Source organism: Zalophus californianus, chromosome 3 (assembly GCF_009762305.2).
Source record: "Zalophus californianus isolate mZalCal1 chromosome 3, mZalCal1.pri.v2, whole genome shotgun sequence".
In the NCBI taxonomy this organism is placed as follows: domain Eukaryota; kingdom Metazoa; phylum Chordata; class Mammalia; order Carnivora; family Otariidae; genus Zalophus; species Zalophus californianus.
Window position 1 is genome coordinate 181322891 of NC_045597.1, and position 18701 is coordinate 181341591.

Here is an 18701-nt window from a genome sequence, read left to right on the forward strand (position 1 = left end):
TCAACCATTTCAGTAATGCCACTACCTTAGAATTCTCCCCTTTACCCAATAAGGCTAATTCTATCGGAACATTCTTGTCTAAGACTGCCAAATACACCTGGAAAAAGTACAAACTCTGCTGATCACCTCTACTACGTAACTTTGCCAAGTCACCTAAATTATCCCCTCACAACTACAGATGATCCCTTTATTTACAGAGAGCTGACCCCAGCACAGGGGATACTCCCAACTTTTTCCTTGCGTTAGAGTCCTATTGTTGCTGAATACATGACCACAAATTTAGTAGCTTACTACTTTTTCACAGTTCCAGAGTTCAGAAGACTAAAATCAGTTTCCCTGGACTAAAGTCAAGATGTCAGCAGGGCTGATTCCTTTTAGAGGATCTGAGGGGAGAGCCCACTTCCTTGCCTTTTTTCAGCTTTTAGTGGCTACCTGTATTCCTTATTTATAGCCCCTCCTCCATCTTCAAAGCCTATCACTCCAATCTTTGCTTCTGTCAACAACACATCACCTCCATCTCCTACTGACCCTCCTTTTGTAATGACCCTGTGATTCCACTGGGCCCACAGTCCACCTAGGACAATCTCCTCATCTCAAAATCCTTAACCTAATCACACCTGCAAAGTTCCTTTTGCCCTATAAAGTAACAATCCCTAGGTTCCAGACACTAGTCATGGGCATTTCTGGGGGATCATTATTCAGCCTACAACATTCTTCAACACCTCGCATACTTCAGTCACCCTAAACCAATGGTCCCACCTTCTACTTTACAAAGGAGACCAAGAGCATCAAAAGTTCCTCAGCTTCTCTCCTCTTCACAAAGTTATTGCTACATTCTGTTTGACCTCTTTACTCATCCTCAATGACTTTCCAAATAGATAGCTCAAAGAAGCAGCGACCCTCCCTTCCTGGGTTAACTCATCCTGTGCCTATGAATTGACAGCCTCCAACCTTTAAGGAAAACCTGCAATACCATATATTATATAGCTCTGCTATTTGTGAAAACGACTAGAAATATGGACAAATTCAAGTAAAAAAATGAAAATAAAGTAACCATAGTTTTATGCAGAAAATTTCTCTACTAACCCTATATATCACACCAGAAAATGTTTTTCTATTTCCTTTGCCATTAATTCTAATTGCTCAAAAGTAGCCTATAGAATACCATCTATAAACTTTATTTCCCTTCATATTCATTTTTATAGTTTAAAAAGTAAAATTAACTGAATAGTAACATATACTTATGAGTTATATTGACAATTAAAGCTATTATAGAACCAGGACAAATTTTCTTGTAAAATGTTCAAATCTTTCTCCAATCATTAATCTTTTAAACAATTAAAATTGAAAATGGAACTTTTACTAAGTATTCCCAAACCAGTCTTAGAAGTTCAACATGCAAGTGTCAAACATTAGGAAGGGGTGGAGTGGCAGAAACTACAAGTGACATGTTACATCAGGAGACACGTACACTTTTCTTTTTGGAACACTGAACATGTCACACAACAAAGTTATGTGGAACAAAGTGTGACCAGTGGCTGCCTCCATATAACCAATGATTCCATTTTCAAGAGTCACTGTGTCCCACTGTATCTATACATCAAGGCTGATGCAAGACATTTTGTACACAGACACCTCCTTGTCAAAAGTCAGCTAATGGAGTAGGTGGTAGGTGGGTAGACAGTGAAGCATCTTCTGTCTTCCCTCTCTGAGCCTGAGATCTAAAATTCCAACAGTTACAGCTGGTATTCATTGTCAGAAGATAACTGTCTAGGATTCATGACGGTACAACCAGTATGCTTCAGATATATGCCCTATCTAGCAGGTTATGTCATCTGAGAAGTCTGGAATGAGGTAAAACTCTTCAAAGAAAATGTAGACATCAATAGGAAAATGTCTTTAGATTTTTGGCAATTAAAAGCATTTACAGTTCTTGACCAAAGTATTGGTTACATAAATGCATATGTTTGTCAAAATAATTTTTAACTCCAGTTCTGCACATTTCAATGTATAAAATTTTACCTTAATTTTAAAAAGCACTTATTTAATTAAGCCCAGAATACTAAGCATAAAAAGGCAAAATAAAGAGAATGAAGACTATGAAAATAAAAGGATTCTATCTTGTGGAATGTGAAGATATCAACACTTTAATTTCTCTCCAAATCCTCAATACCATGTATTTTTTAAAGATTTTATTATTTGAGAAAGAGAGAGTACAAGCAAGGGGAGGCAGAGAGGGACAAGCAAACTCCCTGCTGAGCGGGGAGCCCTATGTGGGTGGTTCCTAGGATCCTGAGATCAGGACCTGAGCCGAAATCAAGAGTCGGATGCTTAACTGACTGAGCCATCCAGGCACCCCAACGATAGCATATTTTTTAAAAAGATTATTTATTTATTTATTTGAGAAAGAAAGTGCTGGCGCACGCAAGCCAGCACAAGGTAGGGAGGGGCAGAGGGAGCAGCAGACTCCCCTGAGCAGGGAGCCAGATGCGGCTAGATCCCAGGACACTGAGATCATGACCTGAGCTGAAGGCAGACAAACAATAGCGTATTTTTAAAAAGCATTTTGTAAAAGTGTAATCTATAACCTATTAAAAAGATTCTGTGTACATTTATTTATTCAAGTCACACGTGAGTACCTAGTTTGTGCAAGGAGCTGTGCTAGGTGTTGGGGACACAGTGGTGACAAGACCCTGGCCTCTCCTCATAAAGTTCAGTCTAATGGGGAAACAAGGCCCTAAAGAGTTGTTAATAATGATTGTGATAAATGCTACAAAGGAAGAGCACTGGGTACAATGAGAGCAATTGCGGCCAGTAGGCAGTACGCACTATAGGTCAGTGGAAAGCTTACCAGAAATTTAAGCTAAGACTTAAGGGATAAGTAGGAGCAAATCACATAAAAAGAGGAAACATTCTAGAAACATTTCCACACAGAAGACATATGAAGATTTCAAGATGAGAGATAAGAATTTCAACAGGGCAGTAACTTGATCATGTGCTTTCAAATAATCACTCTAGGAGCAATATGGAAAAAAGAAGAGCAAGGAGCAGAATGAATGTTATAAGACTAGTCACTGAATACTCCAAGAGAGAAATGAAGGTGCTTTCTAGTTGGGTAGTTATAAAAATGGAAAAACTGCAGATTCTAGAAATATATGATGTAGGGAGAAGAGAAGACACTGACAAGAGTAATTCCCAGGTTTCTGGCATGAACAAATGGAATGATATCAATTATGCATTCATTTGGAAATGCCAAGTTTGAAGTACCTCTCAGACAACAAAGGTAGCCATCAACCTGACAAATGAATATAACAAATCTGAATCTCAGAAAATGAGGCTGGAGATGCTATCTGGAAATCATCCGCACAGAGGCACTAACTGAAGCTATGGAAGTAACTGAGATGAACCAGGAGATGGAAGTCCAGGTTACTAAGCCCTAAGAATGCTTCTATTTAAAGGGCAGAGAAGGAGGAGAAGCTGAGAAGGAACAGTCGGAAAGGTAGGAGGCATACCGAAGGAGTGCTATGTCACTGAAACCAAGGACCCAGCATGTGAGAAGAAGAGTAGTCAACTGTGCCCAATGCTGCGGAAAAAAATCAAGGAGCATGAGGATTCCCAGTGATCTCTGCCTTCAGAGATGTGCAGACATGGTGATCCTCATAAGAGCAAGACTGAACAGCATAATTGAGGAAGAAGCTTAACTGGCACATATTCAAAGTGAATCAAAGATGAGAAAAGGGAGATAGCCAAGGGTCAACATTTCTTATGAGACATTTGCCTGTGAATGGCAATGAGAGACCCTGGGAGGCAGCACAGGGGCCCAACAGAAAATTTAGTATAATTTTATTCTGAGGATGTGAGTGGCCTCAACATGTCTCATGCTGATGAATAAGACTTAGTAAAAAGGTAGAACCTGAAAATACTTCAGGGTTTTGACAAGGTAGAAAGGGATGTGATCCAGCTTAGCACAGGAGGAAAACAGGAGAGGGGAGACAATGCCTCCATTAAAACAGGCGGGAAAAGGAAAAACACAAAAGGGAGAAAATACAGATAAAACTCTGGATATAGTGGGAAGAAATGAACACAGGTTCCCCCTGATGCTTGCTCTTTCCTCTGAGAAGTGCAAGGCAAGATCATTTAAGAGTGCAGAGGCTGGAGAGCTGGAGCTTTGAAGAGAAACTAGTAGAGGGAAAATGAGACCACTGTACAGTGTGAAGGGTCAACTGGAGGCTTGTGACAAAGGACAAATGGTGGCACTGACTACCCTGTGTGGAGTTTCCTCCAGCAGAGGCCCAGGAAAGGTAAGTTGCTGGGTTTATCCAGGGCTGTGGTACTAACAGATGGGTTTGATGAAAGGATGAAGGGACAAGAAACCTTAATCCTAGTGATTAAGGATTTTTACTGAGCACATTACTATGGTCCACGTGCTATTAAGTGCTGTACTTGAAGGCAACTTCAAGCCTAATGGCTACCCTACCCAATGAGCACAGTATTATTTTCATTTTATAAATGAGGAAGCTGAGGAATAAACTAATTAGTTTCTTGACTATGGTCACATAACAGTCAAGATTCAAGGTTAGACATTTCATTTGGGAATCCTCTCCCCCACCCCCACCCCCCAAAAGGGAACTGAAATAAAACAAAATTTTTTGTTTTTCAAAGGTTTTATTTATTTGACAGAGAGAGACACAGCGAGAGAGGAAACACAAGCAGGGGGAGTGGGAGAGGGAGAAGCAGGCTTCCCACGGAGCAGGGAGCCCGATGCGGGTTTCGATCCCAGGACCCTGGGATCATGACCTGAGCCGAAAGCAGACGCTTAACGACTGAGCCACCCAGGCACCCCAAAAACAGAAATTTTTAAAACAAAATTATGTTAAGAGTGTGTGTATAATTTTTAAAAACTTCTTTTATCAACAGAATAATGGACCATGAAATTACAAGTGGTTTTCTATTTTAGTGTTTGTTAGTGTTAAAATTTAAAGACTCATCAAATCCAGAACTTAAGGAGAACAGTATAAGCTAACTTATTTCACAATTATATCCCAGGCACTATATGTTTTCATATGCTATCTCATTTACCTCAAAATGTCAGCACAGAATGAACCTATATCCTGAAGAGGAAAATGACACTCAGAAAGGCTAAATACTGTTATACTTTTTATCAACCCCTGAAAAATGAAGTAGCCTCTCCCTGACCCCCTTTGCCACTAAGCCCTATAAAACCAGGGGTAATAGGCCTGACTGCATTCTCTGAGCAGAACAAAAAACTCCACAGCTGTTTGCTCTCATTGGAAATTCTTTCCAACCATTGCTTTATTCTATCAAGTGAAAGAAACTAGGAAATGCTCTCGCCATTATAACTAAAATCAAACTAAAGAAACTGAAAATAAAAATGTGAAAAGCAGAGAGTAAAACCTTAGAAGAAAATCGTATGTCCAACTCCCAAATATAAACACTGAAGTAACAAGAAAAGTTATTTGACTTGTTAATTTTGCACTGACACAGTAATTAAGCTTGATGAATCTAGCTTCATCTATAACCACACAAAGGTAAGAAAAAACTCGACAGTTTAATTTCCTTGAAAGTTATTAAACAGCTTAGCGCATGTCAGTGTTTTCCAAAATGCCTTGCTGAATTTATTTTTCTAGACTGACAAAAACAAAAAACAGTAATAATAGGTAAGAAATGGAAATGTATCTGAATAACATACATACTGCAAAGATTTATTAGGACAGCAGCTGTAGAGTATAATTACTACAAGCATATTTGTATAAAATGACACCGCCATCATTGAAGATATAAGAACATTAGGTCTTAAAATCTTGTAAGAGAATACATCTCTCATGCTGTCATTCAACCGTTACTCAAAAAGAGATGTTTTAGTAAGGTTTTCAACATTTTCCATTTTGAAATACAAGTGCTGTACACCAAGAAAAAAATTAAGACTTTTCTCTTTCAGTCTTCCATTCTTATCATTAAATATATGAACAATTAAGATTCTACCTCATATAAGCTAAGGCTGGTCCCTGCAAAGGAAATATTGTTTATTTTTTTAAAAAAATAACACCTTCCACACTGACCTGTACCATCCAACTAAACGTAGCAGAAAGAAGAAAGACACTGTGGTTTGAAATGCCTAACTTCTTAAAGGAAAAACAAAAAAGCTCTACTTACCATATACATTAGTATGTCTCTAATCATCACCATAGCTGTTTGATGATCATTCCAAGCTTGATTTAGCGTTTGAAGAAAGTTGTTATTCAATGAATTTAGTACATCTTCTCGCACCTATTAACAGAAGAGTTCATTAAAGTTTGTTTACACACACACACACACACAACATGCATTCTCATACGTATACATGCACATATCTGTTCAATAAAATGACGTGGAATCTTCAATTTTACATCAAAGAAATAGGTTATAGGCCAGTAGAAACATTTTAAGCTATAATATAACCTAAATAGAGATAACTAACAAATGTGTTGTATAGTCCAGACCCATCTCCTGATCTCCAGAATCATAAAGCAACCTCCTGAGCATTTCTCAACCCTCCAACAACCTAACATCACAGTCAAAATAAAATCCTAAATATTTATAAGGAACTACAGGGCCCCAGAGAACTGGCCCCAGGCTACTGCTCCAACTAAATTTCCTACTACACCTCCCCTTCCCCATCTTTGTAGAATGGTTGAAAATGTTGATTTTGGAATCAAACTACTGGGCTCAACTCCAGCTCCCTGACTAGCTGTGTCACTTTGGGTAGATTATTTCATCTCTGTGCCTCAGTTTCCTTACAGGTGAAACAGTATCCATTTCGTAGAACTGTTGTAAGGGCTAAATGAACACTAGTGACACACTCAGAACAGTGTCTGGCACTCAGTCAACACTTACTGAGCATAAACTATTAACTCAGTATGCTCCGGCTACAGTGGAGCTGCAACCAGCAACTGTGTTCTACCCTTTCTTCTGCGCGTTTCACACAGCTTACGCCCTCATTTTTTCTGCCCAAGTTTCACTTCCAGAGAGGTCTTTCTTGACCACTCTATTTCAAACAACTTCTATACCCACTCTTCACCCTACACTAATTTTTCCTCACAGTACTTGTCACTGCCTACTGTTTTACAAATGTATTCACTTACTGTTCCTGTCACTAAAATGCAAGATCCACAGCAGCAGGGATTTTGTCTTTTCCATGGGTGCTTCCCACACCTAGAACAGCACCTGGCATCTAGAAGACCCTTTACTTCATTCATCCTACCCGTCAAAACCATGATCCACCACCAACAAGGTAAGCTTTCTCAGTATACCTATCTTTGCACATCACGTTGCCTTGAGTCTGAAATGCCTTCCTAATGCAATCCTGCTAAGACTACTCAGGCTTCAAGAATTCCTTTCCATAGTCTACAAGCATATTGCCACCTTCTCCAATAAGAGGTTCCTGACGACTACTACTACTACTTCCTGCTATGCTATCTGTCCAATGGTATGACTACTGACTAGAAAACTGAGTTCAGACTCTGGTTCTAGCTTTATCAAGAAGAAGCAGTTTGTCCTCTAAGTTCCTATAACACTTGGGGACTATACTGCCAACCTCTCTAATTATTCCAACCCACCCAATCCTCCATGGTCTAGCTCAACTCGTAATTCCAGCCTAACCAGACATGTTCTAGCTCCAAACACCTGTAGTAGTGATTAAAGATTTTTAGGTTGGGGAGAATCTGAAGTCATGGTGTTTTGTGAGAAACAAATTATTTAATATGTGTCGAGTATATAGATATCTATAAACCTGAATTATAAACAGTAAATAAAGTGTCACTGCATATTAGTACTAGTATAAACGAGTATAAACAAGTGGTTACAAGTGCCAAAGACTGGAAAAAAAAATACACAAAACACACTATTCCCAACAAATGAGAGAATAAATTCAAACTGAGAAAACTGTATCTAATTTTTCTTATATATTAGAGGAAAAACAGCCGTCAAGAGATTTTAGTGATGGAACAGTATGTCTGTTGTACTAAACGTGTAGCATGAAAACCACTAGCCTATACCACATAATTACATAATCTTTTGTTCATAAGACTAATAATCTCCTTGACTTCAAAATACATCACCCATAAATATGACTATATCAAAAGTGATAAACACTCATGTAGGTTCGTAGACAGTACCATGTTAAACAAATACTTTTTGTAAAGTGGATACTAAATCATTTATTCCAACTCGTTAAGCCTGGCACTTGTCAGATGCAAATTCCCATGACAGCTAACACTAAAAAAAACCCTACAAACAAAATATGCCTATTTATAAAATTCCTCACCAATCTTCATATTCTTTCAGTGAACCACTGAATTTTGAGTAGCAATTAAATCAATGACAATACCAGAGAAACTGTACTACATGAAAAAAATATACTCTGAACATCAGAACATCTAGCAATTAATTATTCTTAAGGACTTAAGTGAACTTCTGTATACCCTTCTATTATAACGTCAAGTTACATGTTAACAAAGTCACCCTACTTTTGAAATGCAAAAATGTACCTGGTATTATCTGTTAGATGAATGAAAAACTGACCACTTAAATTTTTAAAAGTTACCAAAGAAGATGTGTGTCCTAAAATTACTGATTTATATACACTTTAAAATAAAATATCAAGTATTTATGTAACATTTATACTTATACCAGCCTTTCAACAAAATAAAAATGTGATCAACTAGCACAATGTGTCATAAACGATAAAACTGCTTTATTTGCATCATACTTCAAAACATTATCCTGACAAATCAATAACAATGAATTTTACTTAGCAGAAAATAGCTGCTATTAATTTTGTTATATTTAGTTTGATTTTTACTGTTGAAGTTAGACGTGGTTGGTCATGGATCTGCTTTGGCCAACGACTTAAGCAGAAATGACACAACATTTTTACATAATGTAAACTTTACCATCTTAGTAATTTTTAAGTGTAAAATTCAGTGGTATTAAATACATTCACAACAATTAACCTGTCACAGGACATGGGAGTTCTAAGAGGTACCCCAGAAGATCTCCTGCTTGTCAGATATACTGTTATATTTATTTTTGAGTGATTATGCGCGCGCGCGCACACACACACACACACACACACACACACACAGACATAGGACTATAAGACATAAAATAAATGCTTTAGATAAACTTGCTGCCTTCTCCTAATTATTCAGATCACTCTATGAACAAATAATTCTTCCCCCAATGCTGCCTCAGAAAACTGTCCTTCTACTCTTGATACATGAAAAATGAACAAATATTTGTTCAAATATACATAATAAAAGGTAGGAATGAGATGAAAATTCAACCTTTATGAAGGTTAAAATGCGCTTTTTAAAAGGTAAGGTTGCATATAAACCAAAAACACATTAAGTGGGGGATAAAAAGATTTAACCCTTATTTTACAAATTGTTAACAGAATACAGAAAATTTGGAATTGGGCTCAGTCTGTGTGTGAATAACATTGTTAATCTCACACCCTAATAATCATCATTAGTTTTTGCATCAGCAAAGGCAAACAGGAAGGGACCCTGCTACAGAGGTAGTACCAGTACCAAAGGGGGCCCGCAGATCAGGTATATCCAGCATTATTATGTAAGAAAAGCTACAAAAAGGTTACCCAGGTGAAGAGCTGGAATTTGAAGGGCAAAACAATGAAAAACAGGCAACAAAGCCATGGAAACTGAGAGTCGGATGGGACCAGCTGTGACAAGGCTAAAATGAGTGGTTGAAAACTGATGGCTTGTTCAGGGCACTTAGCCTTGCACAAAGCAAGGTACAGACAGTAGTCAAGAGCAGTAGATCATGAACCTGGCAGAGAATTAGAATCACCTGAAGAGCAACAGATTTTGCTCAAGAGAATGAGATGACAAGACACAGACTGAGAGAAAATATTTGCAAAAGGTGTATCTGGTCACAATGGCATATTATGCAGCCATCAAAAGGAATGAGATCTTGCCATTTGCAATGACGTGGATGGAACTGGAGGGTGTTATGCTGAGTGAAATAAGTCAATCAGAGAAAGACATGTATCATATGACCTCACTGATATGAGGAATTCTTAATCTCAGGAACAAGCTGAGGGTTGCTGGAGTGGTCGGGGGTGGGAGGGAGGGGGTGGCTGGGTGATAGACATTGGGGAAGATATGTGCTACGGTGAGCGCTGTGAATTGTGTAAGACTGTTGAATCACAGATCTGAAACAAATAATGCAACATATTTTAAGAAAAAAGAAAAAGAAGAAGATAGCAGGAGAGGAAGAATGAAGGGGAGTAAGTCAGAGGGGGAGACGAACCAGGAGAGATGATGGGACTCTGAAAAACAAACTGAGGTTTCTAGAGGGGAGGAGGGTAGGGGGATGGGTTAGCCTGGTGATGGGTATTAAAGAGGGCACATTCTGCATGGAGCACTGGGTGTTATGAACAAACAATGAATCATGGAACACTACACCAAAACAAATTATGTAATATATGGTGATTAACATAACAATAAAAAAATTAAAAAAAAAAAAAAGGTGTATCTGGTAAAGGACTGTTACCCGATATACACAAGGAATTAATAAAACTCATCAAGAAAACGCAATCTAAAATACTGGCAAAAGACCTGCCCACCTCACCAAAAAAGACAGCCAGATGGCAAATAAGCACACTGAAAGATGTCCAACATCTAAGAAATTGCAAATTGAGGGGCGCCTGTCTGACTCAGTCTGTAGAGTGTGCAACTCTTGATCTTGGGGTTGTATGCTGGAGCCCTACGTTGGGTGCAGAGATTACTTAAAAATAAAATCTTTAAAAAGAAAGAAATTGCAAATTAAAACAATGGGATACCCTTACACATTTATTAGAATAGCGAAAATCCAAAACACTGACTACACCAAATGCTACTGACGATGTAGCGATCAAGCACTTCTACTCACTGCCGGTGGGAATGCAAAATGATACACAGCCACTTGGAAGACAGTTTGGTAGTTTCTTACAAAACCACATGTACTCCTACCACACGATCCAGCAATTAGGCTCCTTGCTATAAATGCCAAAGGAGTTGACAACTTATGTCCAAACAAAACCCTACACTCACATGTTTATAGCTTTATTCATAATTGCCAAAACTTGGAAACAACCAAAATTTCCTTCAGTAGGTGAAACAATAAACTGTGGTACATACAGACAATAGAATATTATTCAGCACTAAAAAGAAATGATCCATTAAGCCATGAGAAGAGATGGAGGCACCATAAGTGCGTATTACCAAGTAAAAGAACACAATCTGAAAAGGCTACTACCTACCGTATCATTCCAACATCCTGGAAAGGGCAAAACTAAAGAGGCTATAAAAATATCAAAATAAGAAAAAGATCAGGTGCTAGGAGTTAGGGTGTAGGGAAAGATGAATAGAAAGAGCACAGAGGATTTTTAGGGGAATGCAACTATTCCGTATGGTACTATAATAGTGGATACATTTCATTATACATTCATTAAAAATCCACAGAATATACAAACCAAGAATGACCCCTAACGTAAACTATGGACTTTGGGTGATAATGATAAGTCACTGTAACAAATGTACCACTCTGGTATGGGATGCTGATAGTGGGGGAGGCAGTGGGAATATGAGACGTGACTGTACCTTCTCCTCAATTCTGCTATGAATCTAAAACTGATTTAAAAAATAAAGTCTATTTAAAAAAAAAAAGATTTGGGGGCTGACCCAAGACCAAGAAAAGACAATCTCTTTTTTAAAGCTACCCAGGTGATTCTCATACACAGGAAACCACTTAGGTTTCTTAAGTTTAAGAGTCACACACTAACCGTTTCCGTTCCTTCCCTTTGCAGAATTTCCTCAACACAAGTATGTTTTTGTATAGTTGTAATAATATTGATACAATTCTGAATCCTGATTTTTTTTAAAGAACAATCAACATTTAACGTTAACCTCTGCTTTAGAAGAAAAATATCTACTTATAGCATTTCAAGGCAGAACAGCAATTCAAAGAAAAAGGTTCTATTAGAATAAAATATAGGAAGAAAAAGTCATCTGAGATTTTAAGCAATTACCAACATAACACCAAAAGCATGATCTGTAAGAGGAAAAAAATAATAAACTGTACCGCATCAGGATCAAAAATTTGTTTTGCAGACACTGTTAAAACAATAAATAAACAAGCTACAGACTGGGAGAAAGTATCAAATTATCTGTATCCAGAATCTCTCTCTCTCTATAGATACAAAAACTCTTACAACTCAGTAACAATTAAGAAATGGGCAAAAGACTTGAATAGACACTTCACCGAAGAGGTTATATAAAGGCAGTTTTACACATGAAAAGACGTCCAACAACACTGGCCATTAAGGAAATGAAAATTTTAAAAATGAGATACTACTACACATCCATTATAATAACTAAAATAAAATATACTGACAATACCAAGTGCTGGCAAAGAAGCCAAACAACTAGAACTCTTCTTACACATTGCTAGTGAGAATTCAAAAAGGCACAGCCCTAGAGGAAAAGTTTGGCATATGACCTAGCAATCCCACTCCTAAGTATTTATCCTAGAGAAATGAAAACTTACATTCACACAAAACCTATGAATGTTCACAGTAGCTCTCTTCATAGTCACAAAAAACTACATACAATCCAAAACTCATTCAACAAGTAAACAGGTAAATGGTTATGTAAATGGTAGTACATTCATACAGTAGAATCTATCATTCAGCAATAAAAAGGAACAAACTACCAATACATACAACACCTTGGCTCAATCTCAAAATAATTATGCTGAATGAAAGACGTTTGTCTAAAAAGGTTACAGACTGTATTACTCCATTTACATGACATTCTTGAGAAAACAAAACTATAGTGACAGAATAGATCAGTGGTTGCCAAATCTTGGGGTAGGAGGAGGATGTGACTATAAAGGGAAAACAGGGAGTCCTCTGGGGTAATGTTCTGTACTAATTACGACAGCATTCTCTGGGGTAATGTTCTGTACTAATTATGACAGCATTTATATGAATCTATACACATGGGCTAAAATTTACAGAACTGTATATGAAAATAAAAGGCTAATTCTATTGATAGAGATTTTTAAAGCTCACAACAATTATGATTCTCAAGTTGGGCCGTTTTAGTATTATATATCATAAACATAAGCTAGGATACCACAGTGTTTATTCTTAAAAGCAACTTGAGGGGTGCTTTGGTGGCTCAGTTGGTTAAGCGTCTGCCTTCGGCTCAGGTCGATCCTGGGGTCCCGCGATTGAGTCCAGGGACAAATGAGCTCCCTGCTCAGTGGGGATCTGCTTCTCTAGCTCCCTCTGCCCCTCCTCCCAGCTTGTGCTCTCTCCCATGCTCTAATAAATAAATAAAATCTTAAAAAAAAAAAAAGGCAACTTGAATGCCAAACAGTGAAAGAATTGTTAATTACTTCAGGAGTGTCAACTTATGAATGACTCTGGAATAATTCAAATTGGCATACTACAGTCTTCATTTCTGTGAACACAGCTTTCCCTGTCCTTTTAATTACATCCTCAGCAAAGATTAAAGTGGAATTACTAAGTCAAAAGAAAATGTTTATTTTTCAACATTGTGATAAAATCTGTTCACTGATAATGTCCAAGTTGCAAGAAACACTTCAAATCAATCAAATTACTGGCAAAAGGAAGAGGAGAATAGAAAGGAGGATGACAAGACAGGCCAGTAGGCATAAGCATGCCTAAGACCTACAAGCTCCCAGTCTTTGCCCTTGAGTTTTCTTATCCAAATATCTTAATGGACTGACAAGGAGGCCAGCCCTGCCAGGAGCTCTTGGCTGGTTGGAAAGTCAAAAGACATTAATAATTGGCACAGTCTCTCCCACCACCCCCGCCACCAACACACACAATTAAACCATTAATTACAATTTTTTCACCCTCTAAGTTTCAATGCCTGGGCAAAATCCCAGCCAACCGATCCTAATTAAATGTTTAGGTAACACAAAGAAATTCACTGGCTAAAACTAATTATAAAGATTTTAGCTCTAAAGTCCACTGAAACTAGTAATGTGCCATATAATTAATAATGATATGGACTACGGAAAATTAATGACTTCTTTAAAAAGTCTCAAAACTCAGGACAGTATTTAATTCAAATACAGACAAATCTCTGAAGTACAGAAAATTGTATTTAGCATTATTTTGCACCGAAATATACATTGTGTATTAAAAAACACAAAGTGGGTCATGAATAACATGGAGCACATGTCAATTATACATAAAACATTTACAAAATACCGCAGAGAAACTAAAATTTTAAAAGGCGTAATCTCCTAGAAATCTGTAGTATTTTTACAATCACTCAAAATTAAAACAATCAAGTTAGTATTTGAAGACAACTTTCCAGGGCAGTTACTAACTAGGACTTTGAATAAGTTAGTTAACCTATCTGGTCTGTAGCTCCTCTTACCCGTATTATCACTGGGGTTGACTAGAACAATGGCATTCACATCCTGCTTCACTAAGATGTCTTAGTACTACTGCAAGGCAGGCTCCATTTTCCCTGAGTAAATTTGACTTATATTAGTTTTGTAGGACTTAAAAAGTGGCATTTTCTATTGTTTGAAAAAGAAAAAAACTAAGAACCACAGGATGTCTAAGTACCTTTCTGTCTCTAAATTCTGAAACAAATACTGCTTATTTCATGTGACTAAACTATTTACATAAATATGCAACACTTACATGATCAAAAATAGCACTTAAGTTCCCATTTACATCTGAATTTTTTCAGGGTCCCACACATGTGATCTGGGGGGTGTCACTTTACAAATTTTACCAGTTATGTAAACCCTATTTTTCTAAGGAATGTCATTAAAGAGTTATTCTTGAAGAGCTCAAAAAACTTTCATCACATCAGAGTGATGTGACATAAACCTGTCAATAAAAGTGGCTACCTACAGACGTCAATCTCCATGGAAGCCAAACCACGGAGCACAGAAGACATCTCTCCTAATCTGACACAAATAGTTTTTAAAGAGCTCCATAGCTCTTCCCTCTCTCCTGAGAACTCGGTTTTTTAAAAATATTTTATTTATTCATTTGAGACAGAGAGATGAGAGAGAGAACATGAGCAGGGGGAGAGGCACAGGGAGAGGAAGCAGCAGACTCCCCACTGAGCCAGGAGCCCAATGTGGGGCTCGATCCCAGGACCCTGGGATCATGACCTGAGCCAAAGGCAGACGCTTAACCATCTGAGCCACCCAAGTGCCCCGAGAACTCTTGATTTAAAAGATTAAAAAGAAATAGTGTAATATTTTGCTATTTTTACTTAACAGTCATATATAGTGAATAGTGGCAGCAGAGGAAGGCAGATGCTGAAAAGCTTGCCTGCTTGATGCAAACCACAGATCCAACACTTGGTAGATACATAACAACCAGTAACTTCTTTGTGTATTAAGTTTTTACAAAAGAGGAATATAACACCTACTTCTAGGAGCTGTTGTGTGGATAAAATGAAGTTAATATACAAATAATGCTTGTAACAGGGCCCAGCTCACAGTAAATACAGCAGTTGCTACAACCATAATACTACCGGTATTACATATTCACAATATTATCATATAAATATTTGATCTTGCTACTCTGTAAGTGTGGTCCACAGAACAGGACAGTGTTCAAGACTGTCATCATCACCACCACCACCACCACCACGGAGCTCATTAGAAACACACAATCTTGGGTCCTAGGTCAGTCCTATTGAATCAGGATCTGCATTCCCAAGTGCCTTAGAGTTTGAGAAACATGTTAACACAAAATATATATACATACATATGGTTACACACTTTATACAGTACTTCCTAAGCTCTCAATTTCCACTTGATTCTTGCTTTCCTTTCTTCTAAAACACAGAAATTTCTCCATTAACTGGAAGGAATCCTTTTACTTTATAAATTGAGTTTGTAAAGCAGCTAACATCCTATTATCTGTATATTCAATATAAGTTTGGTGAACAGATGTTGCTCTCTCTCATAATACATAACAACCTTTAGATTTTTGTATTTCAAAGCAAATTTCTACTAAGCTTAGGAGCATTAATCTTAACTTTTGTAGATATCTTAAACTTTCCAAGAATTCACTAGTGACAAGAGATTCCTGAATGATACAAAATTCACTGCCCTCTTGATATTTTCTAGACTGACAGTATTGTTTCTCATTATTTTCACGAACTTTTAGAAAAAAAGGTGGCAGTCTTGATCAGAGGAATCATACCAGTATCACTGACAAAAGAGTAAGATAGCTACTACAGGGAAAACTTGCTTCTTGATCGTTGTCAGAAGATTCTTCTGTAAGTAATTTTACTGACACATATATACTCTAATATAAGCATTTTACAAAGAGCACACTACTTGTAATTTTAACATAAAATTCATTCCTAGTGGCAATATTTCCCCACTCACTTTGTAAGTGTCCAAAATGAAGCTCTTAATTTAAAAGAATACATAAAAATCTTTCTTCAACCTGTCAATTCAGATACTTAATGATTACTTCCAACAAGCAAAGCAGGGTGCTAGCCACTATGGGGGATAGAAAATGCATTCAGCCACTTTACAATTTCTATGGGGTAAGGAAGAAAAAAGGAGCCTAATACTAGCATTCATATGACCTTAATACAAAGTAGAATACAAAGAATAGCACTAGAGAATCATGAGGCTCAATGCAGGGGCACACAGTGGGAATTAGGACAACGTATTTTTATAATTTCATACATAAAGAATATTTGCTACATGTTAAAGCAAATAAATCATATAAATTTGGCATCGTTTTAAAAAAAGTTCAAATGTTACCTTAAAAAAAAGTTAGTAAAATCAGGATTTCTCTCTGAGTACAAAGTAGTGCCATGAAAATCAGTAGCTTTTTACCCAATGGTTGGAAAGGAAAACCAAAAGAAAGTAGTATACCATAGAAGGACATGAATTATCTATCACTTGTATTACATTCACAATGGTTAAGACAAAAGATACACATTAAAAACCATTATAGCATTAGTACCATAATTAAACTTTGGATAAGGCCACTGATAGAATACGTAGTAAAACATACACAAAGCATGGCAATATGGCACTTAGTCTTTTTGTTCTCTTGAGTAACATGGGGGAAGAAAAACCCCAAAGTTCCACAGGATCACACGATCTGGCTCCCAGCAGAAAGACAGACTCATCTAAAAAAATGAGAGATTTGTAGCCCAAAATTTTCACTGTGCTTTTAAATGGTGAAAATATACTCAGCTTAAACAGGGTTTGGATTCGGCAATTAACCTGGGTAGGTAGAAGCACATTTGGAAGACAAAACAGAATTTGGCAGCTGGTGAATATAAAGCATGGTTTCCATTTGACTGCTAGTATTCTCTGGGATTCATTTCAATAGACAATTATTGAGTGCCAACTACATGAAGGAGCAGGAGGCAAAAAGAATAAGACAGGTCCTAGGTTGGTCACTTGCTTTTTTGTAAATATGAAGAGAACATCTCTAGAAAATACAACAGGAAACAAGATAGAAAGGGGTATCGCCCTCACAGTGCTTACAGTCTACTCAACACTTTAAGTGGGAATAGCTGATATTTAACACATGTGTGAATTTATCAAATAACGTTAACACCTTAAGCTTGGCTCTCCCCAACATCATTTCTCTTCCAATCCTTTTAAAGTAAAAGCTACTCAATTTCTTATGCCCCTCCTTTCCCACAGTTGCCATCTTCCCGACTCTCTAATAATCTCTATTCCCTACATTATCCCCCCAAATCTCTTCCTCTTTGGGAATTACTCTATTCGTACTCAAGTCACTCTTCCAAATCATATTCATTAAGGGTTTGTACCCCTAGCTCAGAAACAGCCTTCCTCCTGTCATCACCCTAAGCAACTCCAATATTCAATGTAATAGGTTCTGTTTCCTTCAACAACTTAAAGTTAGAAAAAAAAGGACAAGATGGCAGGAGAATGAAAGATATGCAACAATGAAGCACTGAAGATGGCATGCCTACTAATCTTCAGTCAGTCTCTTTTGAAGACAAAAAAACAATGGCTCCCACTACCCACAGGATAAAACCCAATCCCCTATAATGTTTTTCAAAACCTAGTCCAACCAACTTTACCACTCTCATTCCCAACAAATGTATTTGAAGCCTTTTATATTCCACCTACACTGATCTTACCTGACTATGCTCATGCCTACCTGCCTTTTTTACTCATGCCATTTTCTTGACTATCTTTTGCCTTTGTTCTTCGGATGAATCTTTAATAATCCTTTAAGGCTTATCAAAAGTGACCTCCTCTTTCTACTTTGCCCTGAATTCCTCAAGCAAAATAATTCTCCTTCAAATCTGATTACCTCACTAAAATTGGAAGATTCTTGCTGACAGGCATAGTGTCTTATTATTTTTTGGTAGATGAAACATAAGAGACTCAATATCTGTGGGCCTCTGAACTGAATGTCTTTGCTAACAAAAATCTTATTCCTGAGTGTTTCTATCAATATCCTTTTATAATTCACTGCAATCATTATATTTATATTTTGTACTTAAATGCCATTAAAAAAAAAAACCCTCTACAGTCATTCACATTTGCCTAGAAAGGAAAAGCACTAAAAAAGCTTTATTATAAAAGCTAAGTCTATTCCACATGCAATTAGTACCCTCACA

At 37.3% G+C, this 18701-nt stretch overlaps 1 protein-coding gene across 1 annotated transcript in view; it reads right to left on the reverse strand.

The window, feature by feature from the left end:
* CUL3 (cullin 3) overlaps positions 1-18701 on the reverse strand; it is a 92706-nt gene that overhangs the window by 45003 nt on the left and 29002 nt on the right. Inside the window, exon 3 of the mRNA XM_027588556.2 lies at positions 6175-6288. Coding sequence (XP_027444357.1) covers positions 6175-6288 — 114 coding nt within the window. The remainder of the gene's footprint in view (positions 1-6174; positions 6289-18701) is intronic.